The sequence below is a fragment of the Orycteropus afer genome, unplaced genomic scaffold, assembly GCF_000298275.1.
Source record: "Orycteropus afer afer isolate SDZICR_OR568_19922 unplaced genomic scaffold, OryAfe1.0 scaffold00095, whole genome shotgun sequence".
NCBI lineage: Eukaryota > Metazoa > Chordata > Mammalia > Tubulidentata > Orycteropodidae > Orycteropus > Orycteropus afer.
In genome coordinates, this window is record NW_006921682.1 from 6,359,304 (window position 1) to 6,381,132 (window position 21,829).

Below are 21,829 nucleotides of genomic sequence, written 5' to 3' on the forward strand. Positions count from 1 at the left end.
TGTTGTTGTTATGTGCTGTCAAGTCGGACCTGACTCATAGTGACCCCTCCTTGGGTTTCCAAGGCAGTATCACTACAGAAGTAAATTGCCCCATCTTCCTTCCGAGGAGTGGCTGGTGGGTTTGAATCGCCAGCCTTCTGGCTACCAGCCAAGTGCCTTAGGCACTACACTACCAGAGCTCCCTGGATGGCATAGGACTGGGCAAATTTTTGTTCAGTTGTACATGGGATCACCATGAGTTAAAAGCAACCTGAAGGACTTAACAACAATGATAGTTCTATTAATTACTGAAAGAATCATAACAGTCAACAACTGTATATGTAGATTTTCCTATTTCTCCTTTAGTTTTCATCTGTTCTTTTATTAAGTTTTACATGTTTTTGATGTCTATGTCTTCTTGGTAAATTAAATCTATGTAATAACCTTCTTTATCCCTGGTATTTTCTTTGGTCTGAAGACTAGAATGTCAGATATTAAAATAACAACTCTAGCTTTCTTGTGATTAGTGTTTGCACAGGATAATACTTTTTATCCTTCTATTTTCAATCTATATCATTAATCACCACTTCTTGTCAGTTTGTCATACCGTTGTGACTTGCATGTTGTTATAAGGCTCAAGACTATGACCAGTATTTCAAATACCTACATGGTCACCCACAGTGTACAGGTTAGATCAGAGCTTCCAGACTAAGATAGACTTGGAAGAAGAAAGGAGCCATCCACATTTGAAAAAACTGGCCAGTGGAAACCTTTTGAATGGCAATGAAACACTGTTGAATATATTATTAGAAAACTTTATGAATAGCCCTGAAACACTGTCTGATACAGTGCTGGATGATAAGGCACTCAAAATACAACTGAGAAGAGCTGCCTCCTCAAAGTAGAGTTGACCTTAATGATGTGGATGGAGAAAAGCTTTCAGGACCTCCATTTGCTGATGGGGCATGACTCAAAATGGGAAGAAACAGCTGCAAACATCCATTAATAATCAGAACATGGAATTTACAAAGTATGAATCTAGGAAAACTGAAAGTTGTCAAAAATGAAATTGAACACATAAATATTGACATCCTAGACATTAGTTAGCTGAAATTGACTGGTTTGGGCCATTCTGAATCAAACAATCATATGGTCTATTATGCCAGGAATGACAAATTGAAGAGGAATGGTGTGGCATTCATCCTCACAGAGAATGTTTCAAGATCTATCCTAAAGTACAATATTGTCAGTAATAGGATAGTGCCTAAGGCATTTGACTGCTAACCAGAAAGCTGGCTGTTCAAACTCATCAGCCACTCCTCAGAAGGAAGGCTGGGCAATCTATTCTGTAGTGATATTGCCTCAGAAACCCAAGGAGGGGTCGCTGTGAGTCGGGTCTGACTCCATGGTACTTAACAACACAAGGAAGAACAGTTAAAACTACTACTATTCAAATTTATGCATGAACCACTAAAGCCAAAGATGAAGAAACTGAAGATTTTTAACAACTTCTGCAGTCTGAAATTCACCAAACATACAATCCAAATGTACTGATTTATTACTGGTGATTGGAATGCAAAAGTTGGACAAAAAGAAGAATCATCAATAGTTGTAAAATATAGTGTTGGTAGAAATTATGCCAGACACCATATGATAGAATTTTGCAAGACCAACGACTTATTCACTGCAAATACTTTTTTTCGGCAACATAAATGGTGGCTATACACGTGGACCTCACCGGATGGAATACACAGGAACCAGATTGACTGCATTTGTGGAAAGAGGTGATGGAGAAGCTGGATACATTCTGCCAAAATGAGGCCAGGAGATGACTGTGAAACAGACTATTTAAGTTCAAGTTGAAGCTGAAGAAAATTAAAATAACTCCATAAGAGCTGAAATATGATTTTGATTATATCTCACCTGAATTTAGAGACCATCTGAAGAACAGATCTCACACACTGACCACCAATGACTGAAACCCAGACAAATTACGGGATGGTATAGAGAACGTCATACATGAAGAAACCAAACAGTCATTAAAAAAACAAGAAAGGAAGAAAAGACCAAAACAGATGTCAGAAGAGATTCTGAAATTTGTTCTTAAAGGACAGTAGTAATAGATAAGTCCTTCACCCTCTACCCAGCCTGCCAGTTTCTGTCCTTCTCTCTCAGTACTCTCCTAGTCTCCACTCCCTAATTTCCCCTTAGACGCTTTGTGTCCCTTCCTGCGTTACAGGTGTCCCCACCCCCAAACCCCCAGTTTCCAGTGAGGTTGTCTACTTTCCCGCTTTCCCCAAACCCCAGTTTCCAGTGGGGTTGTCTACTTTCCCACCTTGAAGCTGTCCCCCAGCCCCACCCTCAGTTTCCACTTGGATCTGAGTTTCCACTTGTCTCTGTCCTGGGCTTATCTTGGCCCCACCCTCCCTTGCGTTTAGTTCCTCTTCAACAGTTAGGATTGGTTCTTTTGAAATAGGCAAATGACATCCTGCATCAAAACACTACTTATGTACCCTGCAGAGACAGGATTGGGGCTGATGCTACTCTAACCCTCAGCCCATCTGCCAGGCAGATGATTCAATAAAACTTATTTTTCTAACAATTCACCCTGGTTCTGTTCCTTTTGGCATTCAACAGCTAACAAGTAGCTAAAGCAAACAGAAAAAAAATGACAAGATAAAGAGCTGAGCAGAAGATTTCAAAGAGCAGCTCCAGAAGACAAAGTAAATTATTATAATGAAGTATACAAAGACCTGGAGTTAAAAAACCAAAGGGAAGAACATACTCGGCATTTCTCAAGCTGAAAGAACTGAGGAAAAAATTCAAGCCTCAAGCTACAATACTGAGCAAAATATTCAGTACTGAATATTACTGAGCAAAGTAGTCAATAATGCAGGAAGCATCAAAAGAAGAAGGAAGAAACACACAGAATCACTGTACAAAAAAGAATTGGTTGATGTTCATCCATTTCAGGAGGTGGCTTATGATCAAGAACCAATGGTACTAAAGGAAGAAGTCCAATCTGTCCTGAAGAAGTTGGCAAAAAACAAGTCTCCAGGATTTGATGGAATATCCATTGAGATGTTTCAACAAAGAGATGCATTGCTGGAGGAACTTGTCTATGTCAGAAAATTTAGAAACAGTGACCTGGCCAACTAAGTGTAAGGTATTGATATTTGTGCCCATTCCAAAGAAAGGTGACTCAACAGAATGTGCAAATTATTCAACAGTATCATTAATATCACACGCAAGTAAAATTTGGATGAAGATAATTAAAAATAGTTGCAGCAGTATATTGACAAGGAACATCCAGAAATTCTAGCCAGATTCAGAAGAGGGCATGGAACAAGGGATATCACTACTGATGTCAGATGGATCTTGGCTCAAAAATACCAGAAAGATACTTACCTGTGTTTTATTGCCTGGGAAAAAGCATTCAACTGTGTGGATCATAATAAGTTACAGATTACATTGAGAAGAATGGGAATTCCAGAACACATGATTGTGCTCATGAGAAACCTGTACATAAACCAGGAGGATGTCATTCAAACTGTACAAAGGGATATTGCATGGTTTAAAATTACCAAGGGTGTGAGTCAGGGTTGTATCCTTTCACCATACTTATTCAATCTATATGCTGTGCAAACAATCTGAGAAGTTGGACTATATAAAGAAGAACACAGCATCAGGATTAGAGGAAGATTCATTAACAACCTGTGATATGCAGATTACACAACCTCCCTTGCTGAAAGTGAAGACAACTTGAAGCACTTACTGATGAAGGTGAAAGACTACAGTTTGCAGTATGGGTTATACCTTAACATAAAGAAGACAAAAATCCTCACAAATGGACCAATAAGCATGATAAATGGAGAAAAGACTGAAGTTGTCAAAGATTTCATTTTACTTGAATCCACAATCAACACTCAAAGAAGCCGCAGTCAAGCAATCAGAAGTCACATTGCATGGGGCAAATCTGCTGCAAAAGATCTCTTTAAAGTGTTCAGGAGCAAAGACATCTCTTTGAAGACTAAAATGTGCTTAATCCAAGCCATGGTATTTTCAATCGTTTCATATGCATGTGAAAGCTGGACAATGAATAATGAAGACCAAAGAAAAGGTGATGCCTTTGAATTGTGGTATTGATGGAGAATACTGAAAATACCACAGACTGCCAGATGAAGGAATAAATCTGTCCTAGAGGAAGTACAGCCAGAATGAATGCTCCTTCGACTTCATCTCACCTCTTTTGGCCATGTTGTTAGAAGAGACCACTCCCTGGATAATGATTATCATGGTTGGTAAAGTACGGGGTCAGCAAAAAAGAGGAAGACCCTTGTGGTAGTTCAGTTTGTGTGTCAACTTGGCTGGGCCTGGTTGAGTGGCTGGGCAGCTGAATGTAGTATGTCCCATTATCAGACTGGTAATCAACTCCATGGTGGAATCTACTGTGAACAGCCAAGTACCTGCCTTAGGGAATGTGGTTTGCTTCCTGTATATAAGGAGAAGCCTTGGGGATAGTCTCGAGCCTATGGCATGCTTGGACCCTGTCTGTAGCCGTGTAGTTGTTCAGCAGCCTGCCATGCACTGCCCACTTTGGGACTTACAATGGACTTAAATTAATGGCCTGCCGTGTGGTTTGGTAACATTGGGGCTGTGCCTTTTTACTTGTCAACCTTGGGGCTTCTCAGCCTCAGCAGCAAGCAGCTGTCTAAGTGAAGAGATGCCTCTAGCTCCAGTGGGACAGGAGCAGGAGGCAGAGCTGGTCCCCAAGGTTGAGGGGCTTTCACCCAGCCCCTAGAGCCTGGCACTTTGAACTTGGACTTAAAGCCTCCAAACTGTAAGATAATAAATTCCTGTTTGTTAAGGCCATCCTATTTGTGGTATATTCGTATCAGAGTGGCACTAGGTAACCAGGACAACTCTCAACAAGATGGATTCACACAGCAGCTGAAACAATGAGCTCAAGTACAGCAAGGATTGTGAAGATGGTGCAAGACCAGGCAGTGTTTCATTCTGCTGTACACAGGGTTGCTATGAGTTGGAGCCAACTCTACAGCACCTAACAGCAAGAACAACAACAAATCATTATACTTATAGTGGGTTTCTTTTGGTCAGCATATAGTTGGGCCAAAATCCTTTCTGATAAATTATCTTTTAATTGATATTTTTAGACCATTTTCATTTAATTATTAATAGCCACTCCTCAGAAGGAAGGTTGGGCAATCTACTTCCATAGTGATACCGCTTTGGAAACCCAAGGAGGGGTCGCTATGAGTCAGGTCTGACTCAATAGCACACAACAACATGTTTGTATTAGTTCTGCCATTTTATTTTTTTCCTTATTCAAAAAGCAAAGTACTCTAATATTGTTTGCTCTATGTTTCATTTAAATAAATAATTTTGTTAAAAAAAAATAACTAGAATACATATCACTCAACAAAAATTCAGTGAGATAATTATCTGAAAAAGGACAGAAAGAAAGATTTTTAGAATATCCATCTATAAAAAAGGACCTTTACCTGAACCTGCAATTATCACAGCATTTTTCAGTTCCCATAATACCCAAGGAGGCCTTTCGTAATTGTTTGTCTTCAAAATGAGACAAGATGATTCTACCAAGAGAAAATTAAATAAAAGAACAAAAATGTATGTTAAATTCACTGTTGAAAACACTAAGATGAAATCATCATTAATTGCTTCACCTGGGACGTCATTATTAGGCTTCATTTTACTCATGTTCAAAGAAGATTGCATTAAAAATTTAGCACATATATAAAACTAAGAGAGTAATTTTTCAATATATACATAACTGTTTAGCAAAGCTTTTCTCTTAAAGGATCATCACCTATAAATCCACGTTATTTTCATAAAATAATACATACCGTCGCCTACACTTGCTGGAATGAAGATATTTTTCCATCTTTGCCATCATCTTTAATTTGTACAATCGAAAGTTTTCATTGCGTATCTCACTAAGGAGGTGTCTGTCAATTAAAAATAACACAGCTACATGTAATAAATGTATTGGCAACTTTGATACTTTTTTATTTCCCATAAATTATATAACCCATTCTCCCACTGAGATCAAGAATATGTCTACGATCCTATAAAGCTTGGTTGTGTCCCTTTCCAATCAATGTCCCTGTAAAAATGCTGTGGTAGGGCATCTGATCTCCTTTAACTTCACAAGGGGGAAAGAGAATCAGTATCAACCACCCAAGTCTGATTCCTATGAGAGGAAGGTCAGATATACCTCTAGTCTCTGATCTTTCTACTAATTCAAAAAAGTGGCCATCCCTCCCATGGCCTCTCTACTTCTCTGCTGAGTTGATAATTCATTGCATGGCCACACAGACCTCATTGACAATATTCACAATGATGTGATTTATTAGGGAAGTAATATGTTACAATTCAGGATCAGGAAATACTCAGGATACAGTTCTTCATCAGGACAACCTCTTCTCAGACATGCTCACAGGCAGTCCTCTTTATGTTCCTTTGCTCTTTGGCCTGACCTCTGCCCTGCTCAGGCAACTGTTATGAACTCTTTAGCTCTACCAATACCCAGGGGCACCCTACTCCACTAGTAAGCTTCAGCCCAAATGCACCTGGCTCTCTAGCTCCATTAGCTCCATGGACCCCTACCTGGAAGCACCCGCTCTGCCAGCAAACCTCCTGCCCAAAGGCACTCAGGTCTCTCACTCCATGGGTCAGCATACCCTCTGTAACCAGGAAGCCCACTGAGCTGTCTCACACTCGTCTCATGTATTTGCTGCTGTCTTTTCTGTCACCATTTCTCGCTGTCTCCTGTGTTACAGCTTTCTCTTTGCCTCCCAGGTGTAGGAGGTTCTCAGTGCAGAGATTCCCAGGTCTAAAGGACACACTCCACTCCTGTCTCTTTTTTGTGATTGTGGTACCCTTTCCATGTCTAGGGTAGCTCATTTTAACCCTAGCAGGATAGCAAAACTGACCAATCCCCATGTTAAGGTTTTATAGACCTTATTTACATGGTGTCACATCCACAAGGGTACCATGCACCTTATTTAGATTATTAGGAAGCTATCTGATGCCCTTGGTGGGCCTCATTTGGCACAGTCCTACCCAGTCATTTCATGGGAGTTACAAAGACTATGACTAGAAGAGCCATATTAAGTAACTCACTGTACTGCAGACTCCCATAGAAGGCAAGCATTTTTCTGATTTGTATGAAAATTGTTTTTGAAAACAGTCTATCCAAGCATAAATTCTTTAGCTGCCTTTGAAAAATCATTAAAAACCCCCAAAGATTTTCATTTTGATTTACATGCCATATGCTATTTGGCTTCTAGCTAGACAACTACAATATATGACTTTACCTTTGCTCCTTATGAATTTATTACTATTTTATGAGAAATTAAAAGCATCTATGTAAGGAATACTAAAAGAGGCTAATCACCAAAATATAAGCCTACATCCCTATTAGCTCTTTAAATGACTTCTCACCCTGCAATATTGTTTCTTTATAACCCTACAGAGCAATCTTGTATTAAAGACTCACAGAGAAAACACTAACAGCCCATGCAGAAACATGTATATTATGGAACACTAGTAAAATGAGAGAATTCCTTCCTTCCTTGAACAATTATAACTGCTATGTTTTGCCATAATACTTAATTAAAATTGTTAAATAACATTAAAGATATGTTTGTTTGTTTGTTTTTTAAAAAAAGTCAATGCTACTAAAATTTATCCTAACTCTGTCCATCTCTAGTTTTCTTTGAAGAAATTCCATGAATATCAGAGATCAGATGATGAGAGTCTCAAAAATGGTTTTATACATTTTTTTCAAGAAAAAAATAGAAGTTAGGTTGAATGGGTTTCAGATATTTCAAAAGAAAACAATGATTTATGTATAAAGTCTGTGTGATGAGACTGATCCTTGTCAAAACGGACCTCACTCACTAATATGATGACTACTCAACATCTGAATTGATTAAAATACCTCTATACAATGCTCTAGGATGACAATCATACTTAATCTGGGAAGTTTTAATCAACAAAAGAACTGATATTCAACAACATCATTGTCATGTAATACTACTAACCACTACTGCCTTCCATGTAATATCCCCAAATGTTTCTTCCAATTGTTAATTCAAATTCCTAAGTTAACCATCTAATCTCTTTTATATGGTCCAGATGACCTACATTTTTCTTATCACTGTCAGTAACAAACTTGAGAAAACAAAATTTCAAGTGTCTAATGGCAAATCAAAACAAAGTATTTCTTTGGCAACTATTAATACAGTAAAGTATAATATTCCATACCATAAAAACAACTAAAAAACAAGAAAAACTCTAAAAATAGTACCATTAAATAGAAATCAACTAGAACCAGAGAGAGATTTATGAAATTATTTTTCAAATTATTCTCTTAAAAAAAAAAAAGAGTACAATAACTATTGATAAGGTAACAACTGCGGGCACTTGCGCTTTGCACATAGTGTGGCTTTTGCAACAAATATAAAATTACATGTCTACACTGATGACTGAGCAACTTTATTCTTTCCATCACGGAATCCTAGTGTAGGATAGTCTGATACTTTTGTGAATTACAGTGACTTTGTTCAGCTGAGAGTCAGACACTTCACTATTTCAAAACTTTCTAGTTTCCCTAATTCTAAAAGAAGCTTGTTACCAGGATGACATAGAATTCCATCTTCAATACTTGCTCAATTCTTTGTTGTATACCAAATAACTCTATGGTCTTATTTCCCTTGGATAGATGCAAAGGGTAACTTGTCCATACTAAAAATTCCAAGTTTGGGTTTTCTGGCACCACTATTTGCTTACTAACACTAATACTTCCTGCTAAATCTTAGTGATACAACTGAAATATCTTTTGAGATCCAGAAAAACAGAAAGTGTAACTTATGGATAGAATCCCAAATGGAAGAGACGTTTAGGGATATTACAGAGGCAAAGCTGTGTCCTATTCTAATTCTTTCAGTTTATAAAAAGTTTGACATAGATACTAGTGTCATAAGAGAGGCATGGACTTGTCTACAAGAAGAGGATGGTTTTATTGATGCTATGTTAAGAAGTAAAAGCTATTGACAACTCCTAGAAAAAAGAGCTTAAATTTTACAGCAAATATTTTTGCCTAATTAATCCCCATTTGTGGTGGTTAAGTTTGTGTGTCAACCTGGCTGGGCCTGGATGAGTGGCTGGGCAGCTGGATGTAGTATTCCCCATGATGAGACTGGTAATCAACTCCATGGTGGAATCTACTGTGAGCAGCTGAATAAATACCTTAGGAATGTGGTCTGCTTCCTATATGTAAGGAGAAGCCTTGGGGATAGTCAAACATATGGCACGCTTGAACCCTGCATGTAGCCAAGTCGTTGTTCAAAAGTCTGCCATGCTCTGCCAACCTTGGGGCTTTTCAATGGCCTTGAATTAATGGTCTGCCATGTGGTTTGATAACATCAGGGCTGTGCCTTTTTACTTGTCAACCTTGGGCTTGTCAGTTTCAGCAGCCAGCAACTGTCTGAGTGAAGAAAAGCCTCCAGCTTAATTGGGCCAAGGGCAGAAAGCAGAGCTGAAGCCCACGGTTAAGGGGCTTTCACCCAGCCCCTAGAGCCTAGCACTCTGAACTCGGACTTAAACCCTCCAAACTGTGAGAGAATAAACGCCTGTTTGTTCAAGCTATCCCATTTGTGGTATATTCCTGTCAGAGTGGCACAGAGGTAACCAAAACACTATTCTTCTTTCAGATTTCATTTTAAGCATCACTTCCTCAAGGAAACCTTACCTGACCTTCTTGACTTTGTAAATACCATCAAATCATCATCATATATTCTCATCACTCATTGCAACTTTCTTTCATAGTGCTTAACACATTGTAATTTCATACATATTTACATGATCCTTTAAAATAAATGTTAGTATTGAAATTCTCAAGCACATACAAGAAAATAGAATAGTCAAATGAACACTATGTACCTATAGCTGTATGATTCTCTAAGATCTGCCATCCTAATTACACTATAAGCTCTATGAAAGCAGGTACCATGTGTGGTTTTATTCACCATTGTATCCCCATCATATAGTATAGTCCTTAGAACATTATGAGCATTAAAAAAAAAAAAAAAAAAAGCTTGAAAAATTAACAAGAACCTTCGGGGGTGGGGGGACTGTATTGGATAGCATAGATAGCACTTATAGGTGTACTGTGCAAAAAACTCATTTCGGCTGGCCCGTAGATATTACATACAGGTTTTTCCCTAAGATTTTTTATTCTTTGGATTAAGGAATCAGCTGATAAATCCTGTCCTCAAAATATTGCAAGATGAAGTTTTTCTTTCCAATATAAACATCAGGGTATTGAAGTGCCAACAAAATACTTGTTTAGTGTTTACATGGAGTGGTTTTTCAGTATTTAACTGTTAAACACAATAGTTTTTTCATTGCCAGTCAATTACTACAGTGCAATGAGATTATTCACACAGAGTCAATGAGAGCTGGCATGCTCCCATGGAACTAACCAAGAAATAAATGTAAAAGAATAGCAGTTTAATAACGACTGATAGAAGTCTTCTGGAATAAGCACCATTATGGTCTAGGAAGAAGGAACCAATAACAAAATAAACAGTATCTAAAGTAAATATGGCTGAAGCCGTATCACAACTTGCAATGATCTGAAAAGAAAAAAATAAACAAAGCATATTAATATACTGATCATTAACATATAATAGTAGGAATATATTCCATAGGATCTATGACACATGCTCAAGTATAGACCTGATTTAGTTAATTCCTCATACTAAATGGGATATGGTTGAAATTCAGACATTTTCTCTGTTTGGCAACACTTAACACAAATGTTCTTCTTATATGTCTTCTGCTTTGCTTTGGCCTTAAATGCACTTTTACAAATTACTTCAAATTTCGGATGCTGCCTCAAATACTTCCAAAACTTAAATGGAAAGAAAGAAAGAAATCTCTAAGAGTAAAACCAATAAATGCTTTTACCTATTTAAGTTAACATCTACTGGAGCCCAGAGTAGGTGACAAGAACTTTGCAGTCCATCACGGCCAGCTCTACCAATCTCCTGGTAGTATGATTCCATTTCCTTAGGAGCACCATAATGAATGACTTTGCGAATGTCAGCTTTATTAATGCCCATTCCAAAAGCTATAGTAGCTACAACACACTGAAAATACAGAGCAATAAAGTTTGACAAACATATTTAACAGAACTGAAATCTTACCTTTATACTTTGTAATAAGAACACTTTGTTCATTCCTATAAAAAGTAGCAAGTAATATGATTTCTCAAAATACCCGTGAGTATGAGAAATGTAAAAAGCTGTAAAAAAAATTATTAAATGAAATTTTTATATTATTAAAAAGTTTCAGGTATCCTTATGTGATTATACAGCGTCTTAATATTTTCTAGAATTATTCAAAGATGGATGCTTTCCATTAAGGATAAACCAAAAATAAATAAATAAATAATCCAAACTCACTGCCATTGATTTAACTTCGACTCACAGCAATCCCCAGTGGGTTTCTAAGGCAGTAAATCTTTACAGAAGTAGATGCTCCCATCTGCCTCCAGCAGAGTGGCTGGTGGATTTGAACTGCCAACCTTCTGGTTAGCAGCCAAATCCCTTAGGCAATACACCACCAGAGCTCCTTTTTCCATTAACGATAGGAGGAAAAAAAAAATGAATTTATTTCTGCATTTTTAAGAAGATAAAACTTGTAAAGTACATAATATGCATGAATATATGGAGATGAGATTCCCAAGATTAGGAGAAAATTTGAGGAAGAATTAGTGAAAAGTACAAAAGAACTAAATAAATTTTTAAAAGTAGTAACTATAGGGAATAAAAGGAGCTCTGGTAGCGTAGTGCCTAAGGCACTTGACTGCTAACCAGAAGGCCAGCGGTTCAAACCCACCAGCCACTCCTCGGAAGGAAGGTTAGGCAATCTACTTCCACAGTGACACTGCCTCGGAAACCCAAGGAGGGGTCGCTAAGCGTCGGTCTGACTCGATGGCACGCAACAACAACAACATAGGGAATAAAAAAGAGGTGAAAAAATTAATCATAATATATGACATGGCTTAGAGCATTTACAGAGAAATAATTATGCAAGTACTGTATATTAGTCTAACCAAAATTACGATATAAATATATTGGGAGGTAAGAGGATTAAAAATGCATATGTGGGGTGATGAGAAAGGCAGAAGAGATGTCAAAGAAAGTTAAACTTCATCTTCCATACAAGGAAGTCAAAGGATAATGACTAAAATGAATAAATACATATATAAAAATAAAAAGCAAGTAACTTCAGTGTAAGCAAGTTATTGTACAATTCAGTGGTAAACACCACAAGAATGAGATAAAATAGGTGGGAACAGGATATAGAAGTGGGGAAAGAATGAGGAATTTATGCCTTTCACTGTAAGTACTCTGGAGTGAGTTGGTTCTTTAAGCTATGTGCATGCATAAATGATAAAAATTAGAGTGCTATTAAAAAACTTAAGATATGTTCTAAGATGAACCAAGAGAAGCAAAAAAGTGAGGGAAAGAGGGAAGAAATAAAAAGAAAGGAAATAAGAAAGACGAAAAGGAAAGAATAACTTAAATGAACTAAGAAAAAGGGGAGAGAAAAACAAATAAACAAAGGAATGAATATAATGTTAAGAAAAAGCCCTGGGTGAATAAGGCTAGCCAACTTTGCCATACTTATGAGTGAATAAGCAATACAATAGTAATTCTATTTTTCATCTTAGGATACTCTTTTTAGGTGATCACATGATTCTCAAAAACCTTGCAATTCTTATATATAAATAAAGGTGTTTTATCAATTCATTTAGTCACAACTTCATTCCAAAGGAAAGGAATTTGAGTCATCCTGAAAAGGCACTAAGTCAGGATTAAAAGTAAGAATAAATGGTCACAGACTGAAAATACACATCTCCATCCAAATATGGTTAGATATGGTTATGAATAACAGGAAAGAAAAAAAAATGTTTTAGTTATAGAACGGAAGTAACTAAGATTCTAAGTATTTCTTAATTCTTAAGCATTCTAAACATTTCTTAGTATCTTATTAAGAGCTACAGAGGCCAGCTCAACTTCTGAGTCTGTGTATTTATGCATTCAGTAGGCACTCAATAACTGCCCAATGGCAAATAATGAACTCCAAGAATATCAGATTATTCCATATAGATGCAATTTTGACACTTTTAAATTATTTATAATTGCAAAACAGGAGTACATGGGCCCATTGCCAGGTAAAACAAAACAAATGATGCCAAGCTAGGGTGACACAATTGAGATTAAATATTAATTTTGATAATGTACATGAATATCTATGAATTTAAAGCACATACATAAGGCACTTCTAGAAATTAGGTACCATTCACAATCATTTTTAAAGCCATATCTGAAAGCATTAATCGGAAGGAAAACCAGACACATGCAACAAAGTCTCCTATCAAACATATCTGGATAAAATTTGCACTCTCTCACATCTTTGGGGGATATTTCAGTCAAAATAGATAATTAGTAATACATCAAAATAGAAGATTTCACTGGCCACTAAAGGGCTCACACATCAATTGTTAAGATTCAGTAGTAAAAGCTAATAAATTTTATCTGACAATTGACATAGTAGATTGAAAATATAAATACTCAAGAATTTAGATAAAATCTCTAATCTAGGAGGCTGGGATAGCTGTTCTTACCTTTGGATAGGAGAAGATAAGAATAGATTGTTTCAGATAAGTATGTATTACAGCATGACTATGCATAGTACACTTTATAAACAGTACATACAAACCATACATAGTTAACAGATAAGTTGTTGGCTTGGGTAATAAACAACTAATATGATAGGGAGGGCTGGAAAGGATGTCCTATGTGAACAGAAAATGCCAGAGCTGAAGTTAAGTTCATTGCAACTTGAGAGAAAATCTATTCTACTGATTCAGTGTTAGAATATGGATATAATATTGATGACATAAAGTTCCTGATTTAACCTTACTCACAAGGCTTGAGTTTAAATTTTCCTGAATATTTATACAATACTCATTGAATCAGACCAATCATAACAGAAACTTCCGTTCTAGGGCTTCACAAGAAATTCAGTACCTCAATTTTTCTCTTTCAAATCAACCCTACTTAGTGCTGTCAGTCTAATATGTCTACAACACTGTTCTCCTGCTCAAGAACAAGAGTAGTCAATCATGGTGCTTTTCAAATTCTATCTGTGGAGCCCTAGGAGTGAAAAAGGCCTCCACAGGGACCGCTTTGGAGACAGGGAGGCTCTATCTGTCTCTCATGTCTTCCTCACATCAATTTCAACCAGAATTGTTTAATTCGTTTTACCTATTAGATAAAATTTGATTTAAATAAAATATTCTAAAGTTAAAATAATCTGAAAAAACCACATGTCTATCACAAAAACTCCAGCCTACCTCTTTTCCAAAAGTTAAGGCTCTCTAAAATCTGTTTAAGGGAGCTCTGGTGGCGTAGTGCCTAAGGCATTTGACTGCCAACCAGAAGGCTGATGGTTCAAACCCATCAGCCACTCCTCGGAAGGAAAGTTGGGCAATCTACTTCCGTAGTGAGACTACCTCAGAAACCCAAGGAGAGGTCGCTGTAAGTCGGATCTGACTTGATGGCAGTGAGTTTGGTTTTTCAGTCTTTTGAATCTGTTCAAAAGAAGCTCTAGTAGTGCAGTGGGCTAAGGTATTCGATTGCTAACCAAAAGGGTGGTTGTTCGAACCTATCAGCTGCTCTGCAAGAGAAAGATAAGACAGTCTACTTTGGTAAAGATTCATAGCCTTGTGGCACCTACAGAGCAATTCTACTCTGTCCTACAGGGTCACTATGAGTCGGAATCAACTCAATGGCAGTGGATTTATAATCTGTTCAAGAATATTCATTACACAACCTTTGATATACAGATGACACTATCTTGCAAGCTGAAAGCAAAGACAACTTGAAGTACTTACTAATGAAGATCAAGGATGACAGCATGGATTATATTCAACATAAAACAAAAATCCTCACAGACCAATAAGCAACATCACAATAAACAGTTCCACAATCAACACCGATGGAAGCAGTATTCAAGAAATCTAAAGACATACCACATTTGGCAAATCTGCTGCAAAGAGCTCTTTAAAGTGTTAAAAGCAAAGATGTCACACCTTGAGGACTTAAGGTACACTGACTCAATCACCTCATATGCAAGTGAAAGCTGGGCAATGAATAAGGAAGACCTCTGAAGAACTGATGCATTTGAATTAAATTACTCTCTACCATGGAATTGGTACAGAATATTGAATATGCCATGGACTTGCTAGAAAATATCAATAAATCTGTCTTGGAAGAAGTACAACCAGAATGTTCCTTAGAAGAAAACATAGCAAGACTTGGTCTCACATATTTTGGACCTGTTACCAAGAGGGACCAATCCCTAAAGAAGAAAATCATGCTTGGTAGAAGGTCAGCAAAAAAGAGCAAGGTCCTCAATGAAATAGATTAACACAATGGCTCAAACACACCATCATGAGAATGGTGCAGGACTGAGCAGTGTTTCATTCTGTTGTACACAGGATCATTATGAGTCAGAACTGACTCAGCACTTAACAGTAGCAGCAGGAATAATAATCTGTTCAACCAACCAATTTAGTTTTCCCTATGAGTCTCTAGCAATTCCTTCCTGGCCTTAATGCACACAACATGCCACTCCTACTCACACTCTCTTTTCTTTCCAACTATTCCTAACTGCTCACAATTTCCGGAACCCAGAACATACTCTCACATTATGGTGCCTCTGCACAAGCTGGTCCTTATTCCTGGAACTCTAAACTGAATTTCTTTTTCCTCATCACTTACTGGCCTTGCATACTTGAAAAAATTTCTATTCACATGTTCAGATTCTACTCAAATTTCACCTTCCTGGAAAGTCTATCCCCATTCTAAAACATACTTTGACAAGACTACTGGTCGGTCCCCTCTCTATGCACTTCAGGCATTATGGGCAAGCTATGATTTATACTACTCTGCAACAATTTGCTCACATACCAATCTCCATATTATATATTTTCCCATGATCAAAAAAATGCTTTAGCCCGACAAAAAGAAGGTATCCAATAATGATTTGGTAAATAAATACTAAGGAAGGATTTCTTTCTACTATGAGGCATGGGCATTAATGATGATCAGTACTCATACCTGAATTTCATCTCTCCTGAACCTATGATGAATTTCTTTCCTCGATTTAATACCCATGCCTGCATGGTATGTTCCACAAGCTAACTTCAGTTTCCTAAGTTCAGCTGTAACTTTTTCCGTCATTTTTCTGGAAGGACAGTAGATGATGGTTGGACCTTCAAATTCCCAGGCAGAACTAAAGAAAAAAACAAAAGAACAAACATGCCTTTAGATCACTTTGGATTTTATCTTATTTAATTTTTCTTTTCTATTTCTAAGTAAAAACCAAAAGCTGAATGCATTTATATGTATGTATAAATATATATACATATATATATATTCGACGGCACATAACAACAACAATATATCTGTATATGTATATGTGTGTGTGTGTGTGTGTGTATTTATATATTTAACTGCATAAAAATCTAAAACTTTTATAGAGGATCAAATATGGAAATAAATTATTTTAAGCCCCAAAACCTTTTATTCCAGTTAGGTTAAAACTGAAGTTGAAATGACATACAAGTTTCTTTTAGCAGTATCCTTAATAAAAATTTATAAATTACTTATGCAAAAACTTTCAGGAATGAAAAGCACTAGGATAAGCAATTAGTCTTAATTTATATAAGAAAGAAAGAAATATTTACCAAAGAGTATGTACAAAATCTATTACAATAGTCTATTCTCTCTCATGATCAAGTGGAATTTCTCTGTTTACTAAAAAAGCCAAGGAGCTTTCCTATAAAATTGAAATGTAGTTAATAGTAATATTGACACTATGACACTTACAGAAAACAATATATTAGAATGCCCGTAGTGCAACCTGTGCTTATTTATACTTAAAAATATAAATGATGATTTTCATAGGACATTTATCTAACTGCTGAATATTTTTATTTACATAAATATCATTTACACCGATGAATTCTGGTAAGATGGAGGAACAGGCAGAAAGACTGCACAGACCCTCTTCAAAAAAGAAAAGGGGAACCAATTAACACAGATACAGAAAATAATCTTGGACCCCTGAGCCTTGAAGGGAAGGATATAGAAGTGCACTAAACTCCAACTAGTAGAAGAGCTTGTAGGAAAAGACCAAAAAAGGAGACATATGCAGCTGTGGTCTGACAGCGATACTGACGGCACAAATATCTTTGGAATTAACCTAAAGATCAGCCGTGCTACCCAGGGACTGCATGGAGCATTGCTCTGGTGTCTGGGGAATAAAATGGGAAGCAGCGAAGAAGAAGGTGGGCTGAGCTGTGGACTTTTGCCGCTCCAAAGGGCACAGCCATTTTGAATGTTTGAAAGCAATTCGACCATTTTGGATATTTAAAGTGACAGTGTTCTACCAGATTCCAGGTACTTAAGAATAGGCCCCACTTGCCAGGAACGGCAAGGAAATCCAGATGCCAATGACTGGAAAGGTGCAATATTCCCCTTGTTACTCTTACACCCCACAACCTCTTGGTGAATGGAAGTGCGGCCATCTTTCATCACACCCACCTTCTGGGCTAGCAGGAATTCCATTCCAGTCTGAGTGCTCAGACGGAGGCCGCGTGCCCTGCCCTGCCATGCCCAGATTTTTTTGTTCCTTTTTTTTCACTTTGTTCATTTTTGTCTTTTTAAAATTATTATTATTATTATTGTCCTTTTTATTATTATTCTTCATTCTCCCCTTCGCAGGTTCTAGTTTTTAGCTTTTTCTCTCTTCCCTGTTCCTAGTTCCCATTTTTTTCTTTCTCATCATTAAACCCATTTCTTGTTTTTCTTTTTGCATTTTTATCCATTGTTTTATTTCATTATTCTCCAACTCTACCTTTATTCTCTTATTGTCCTCTCCCCAGGTATTGTGGGTTTTTTTCTTTTTTGTCTTTTTTTTTTTTGGTTATTATGCCTGTGTGAATACATGGTGTGTTTTTTGTGCACTTGCTTTTACTTTTTTGAGGGTTATTCAATTGTTATCTTTGTCTAATTGAGTGAGACACAGCAACAGTGTCCATACAACACAACTACACCCACACCTCCTGCAGCTTAATTTACTGAGTGAGAGCCACCACTTCCTTCTCTACCAACAGGCCAGCAATATATTACCAGTAAGGAAACCCTGACTAACCCTTGGCTGCTCGCTCTTCACAAAAACTTCACAGGGAAACAAACACAACAACATCACAATGTCATAGAGACAAGAGAGCATTACAGTCCAAACAAAGAAACAAGATAAAGTGGCAGAAAAAAAGAGAACAGGATACAGACCCAGAACACAATGCTAAGGAAGAAGCAGCATTGGAATTCCCATATAAGGAATTCAAAACAATTATATTTAGGTATTTTCCAAGGATTGAGAGACAGAACAAGGAAAACACTGACAAAATTAAGGAAAACACAAACAAAAACCTAGAACAATTTCAAAAGAAAAAAAATGACAAAATAAAAGAAAATTTAGAAATAATACAAAATCTACAGACAGAAATTCAAAAGATTAATACTAAATTTTCAGAAATAGATAAAACATTGAAAAGGCAAAGGAGGTGAACTGAATCAATGGAAGACAGAATTAATGAGATTGCAGACAAATATCTGAATACTTCTTTGGAAAGGGATCAATCAGAGCAAAATTAAAAAAACAAAATGAAGAAAGGCTAAGGTTCATGTGGGATACCATCAAAAGGAATTACCTATGTGTCACTGAAATTCCAGAACAGGAAAAGAAAAATAAAACCACTGACAAAACTGTCCAAGATTTGTTGGAAGAAAACTTCCTAGATATGATGAAAGATGAGAATATACCCATTCAAGATGTCCAACAAACCCCAAACAGGATAGACCCCAAAAGAAAATCACCAAGACATACCATCATCAAACTCCTCAAAACCAAAGACAAAGACAGAATCCTGAAAGCAGCACAGGAAAAACAAAAAGTTACCTACAAAGGACAACCAATAAGAATAAGCTCTGATTTCTCAGCAGAAACCATGCAAGCAAGAAGGCAACAGAATGGTATATATAAAACCCTGAAAGAGAAAACTTTCCAACCAAGAATTATATACCTGGCAAAACTGTCCCTCAAATATGATGGTGAAGTTAGGAGATTTCTGAATAAGCAGAAATTAAGGGGATTTGTTAAAACCAGACCAACCTCGCAAGAGATACTAAAGGAAGTCCTTTGAAAAGAGAACCAGTAATAGCAAATAGCAACTGACCATTAATACACAAGATGACATAACCCAGAAACCACAGCTATGGACATATCCAAAGTAAAATAAGGTCACAAGATTGTACACAGACAACCAGAGATATCAATTGGCAAATGAGGACAACAACAAAGCAAAAACAGGGAAAATACTCTGTAGTTACAGAACTTCTAAATGCTGAGGAAGTAACAAAAGTTGGAAGATAGAATAGACTGAACTAAACTTTGGGAGAAAATTACAAATCACAGGGTAACCTCAAAAAAAAAATGATAAACCTTAACATCACAATAAAAAAGAGGATAAGCACAAATATTTAGCAAAAACTAAAACTAGAGCAACAAAGGAAATGATAACACGATTCATAGACATAATGAGCTCAGCACAGAAAATTATATGGAACAAAGAAACCAAGAACACCATGAAAAAAACACGTAACAAAATGACAGCAACCAATTCTTACCTGTTGATAATTACACTGAATGATAATGGATTAAATGCACCACTTAAGAGACAGTGAGTTACAGACTGGCTAAGAAAACAAAACCCATCCATATGCTGTTTATAAGAGACACACAAAAATAGACTAAAAATCAAAGGTTTGAAAAAGATATATCAAGCAAATGACAACCAAAAAAGTGCAGGAGTGGCAGTATCAATTTCTGATCAAATTGACTTTTAAGACAAAAACCACCACACGAGACAAAGAAGGACATTACATAATGATTAAAGGATCAATTGAACAAGAAGATATAACCATATCTATAAAGCCAATGAAAGAGCCCCAAAATACTTAATTCACACTTATACAAAGTTGAAAAGTCAAATAGATAATGCCACAGTTATAGTGGGAGACTTTAAAACACTGTTATCAATTAAAGATAGAACAACTGGAAAGAAACTCAACAAAGACACAGAACAGCTAAATAATACAATCCACCAACTTGACCTTACAGACATCTACTGAGCACTTCACCCAACAATAGCACAATGTACATACTTTTCCAGTGCAGATGGAACATTCTCCATGAAAGACCATATGTCAGGCCATAAAGCAGGCCTCAATAAATTTAAAAACATTGAAATACTGCAAAGCATCTTCTCAGATTACAATGCTATCAAATTAGAAATTGACAATAGGAAGATCAATGGAAAAACAACAAACACATGGAAACTGAACAACGCCCTCCTTGAGAAAGAGTGGGTAAGAGAAGAAATAAAAATTGAAATTCAAAAATCCCTTGAGTCAAAAGAGAATGAAAACACAACATACCAAAATCTTTGGGACACAGCAAAAGCAGGGATCACAGGACAATATATAGCAATAAATGCACACATCAAAAAAGAAGAGCCAAAATAAACATTTTAAAACAACATCTCCACCAACTAGAAAAAAGAACAAGAAGAAAAGCCTACAATCACCAAAAGAAATAATAAATATTTGAGCGGAAATCAATGAAACAAAAGAGAAAGACAATAGAAGGAAATCAACAAGACTACAAGTTGTTTTTTTGGACGGCTGGCAAGATGGCGGACTAGGCAAAAAGACTGCACAGACCCTCTTCAACAAAGAAAAGGGAAACCAATTAACACAGACACAGAAGTAATCCTGGACCCCCAAGCCTTGAAGGGAAGGGTACAAAAGTAGACTAAACCCCAACTAGCAGAATAATTTTAATGAAAATAGGAAAAAGGAGACAGACGGAGCTGCAGTCTGGCAGCGATCCTGACGGAACAGACAGCTTGGAGATCACAGAGTGGTGGGAGGACCTAAGAATTAACCTAAAAATCACCCTGCTAGATAGGGACTGCATGGAGGACTGTGCACAGGGGCTGGGGAACAAACAGAGAAGGGGAAGAGAAAGGTGGCCTGAGCTGTGGACTTTTGCCGATCCGGAGGACGCCACCATTGTGAAGGTTTAAAAACCGGCTTGACTATTTTGGATATTTAAAGAGACAGCACTCTCGCAGTTTCCTGGGGCTTAAGAACAAGTTCTGCTCTCCAGCAAGCGCAAGGACACTCGGGACCTGCAAGACTGAAAAAGTACGATATTACTCCAGTTACTCTTATACCCAACACCTACTTGGTGAACGGAGGTGTGGCCATCCCCCACTCCCACCTACCTTCTGGTAACACAGGAACTCCAACACAGTCTGACAAAGCCTGGGTGCCCTGATTTGTCATCCACCAAGTTTTTTTTTCTTTTTCACTTTCTTTTTTCTGGTCGTTAGTTTGCTTCTCTTTGTCTGTTCTAAAACAACTAATATTAATAATACTTTTGTCCTTTTTATTATAATTCTTAATCTTCCCCTCCCAGGTCCTAGTTTTCAGCATTTTTTCTTTTCCCTGTGTCTGGTTGAATTTTTTTTGTTGTTTTTTAAATTTAAGGTTTTTTTTTTTCTTCCTTTCCCCCTTTTTTCTTGCGGTTAACC

General features: G+C 37.0%; 1 protein-coding gene across 1 annotated transcript in view; it reads right to left on the reverse strand.

Moving 5' to 3' along the window:
- The window catches only part of WRN (WRN RecQ like helicase), a 273,170-nt gene that overhangs the window by 78,872 nt on the left and 172,469 nt on the right, over positions 1–21,829 (reverse strand). The window contains exons 18-21 of the mRNA XM_042781199.1: positions 16,224–16,398; positions 10,996–11,177; positions 5,865–5,966; positions 5,502–5,594 (exon numbers count right to left, since the gene is read on the reverse strand). Coding sequence (XP_042637133.1) covers positions 5,502–5,594; positions 5,865–5,966; positions 10,996–11,177; positions 16,224–16,398 — 552 coding nt within the window. The remainder of the gene's footprint in view (positions 1–5,501; positions 5,595–5,864; positions 5,967–10,995; positions 11,178–16,223; positions 16,399–21,829) is intronic.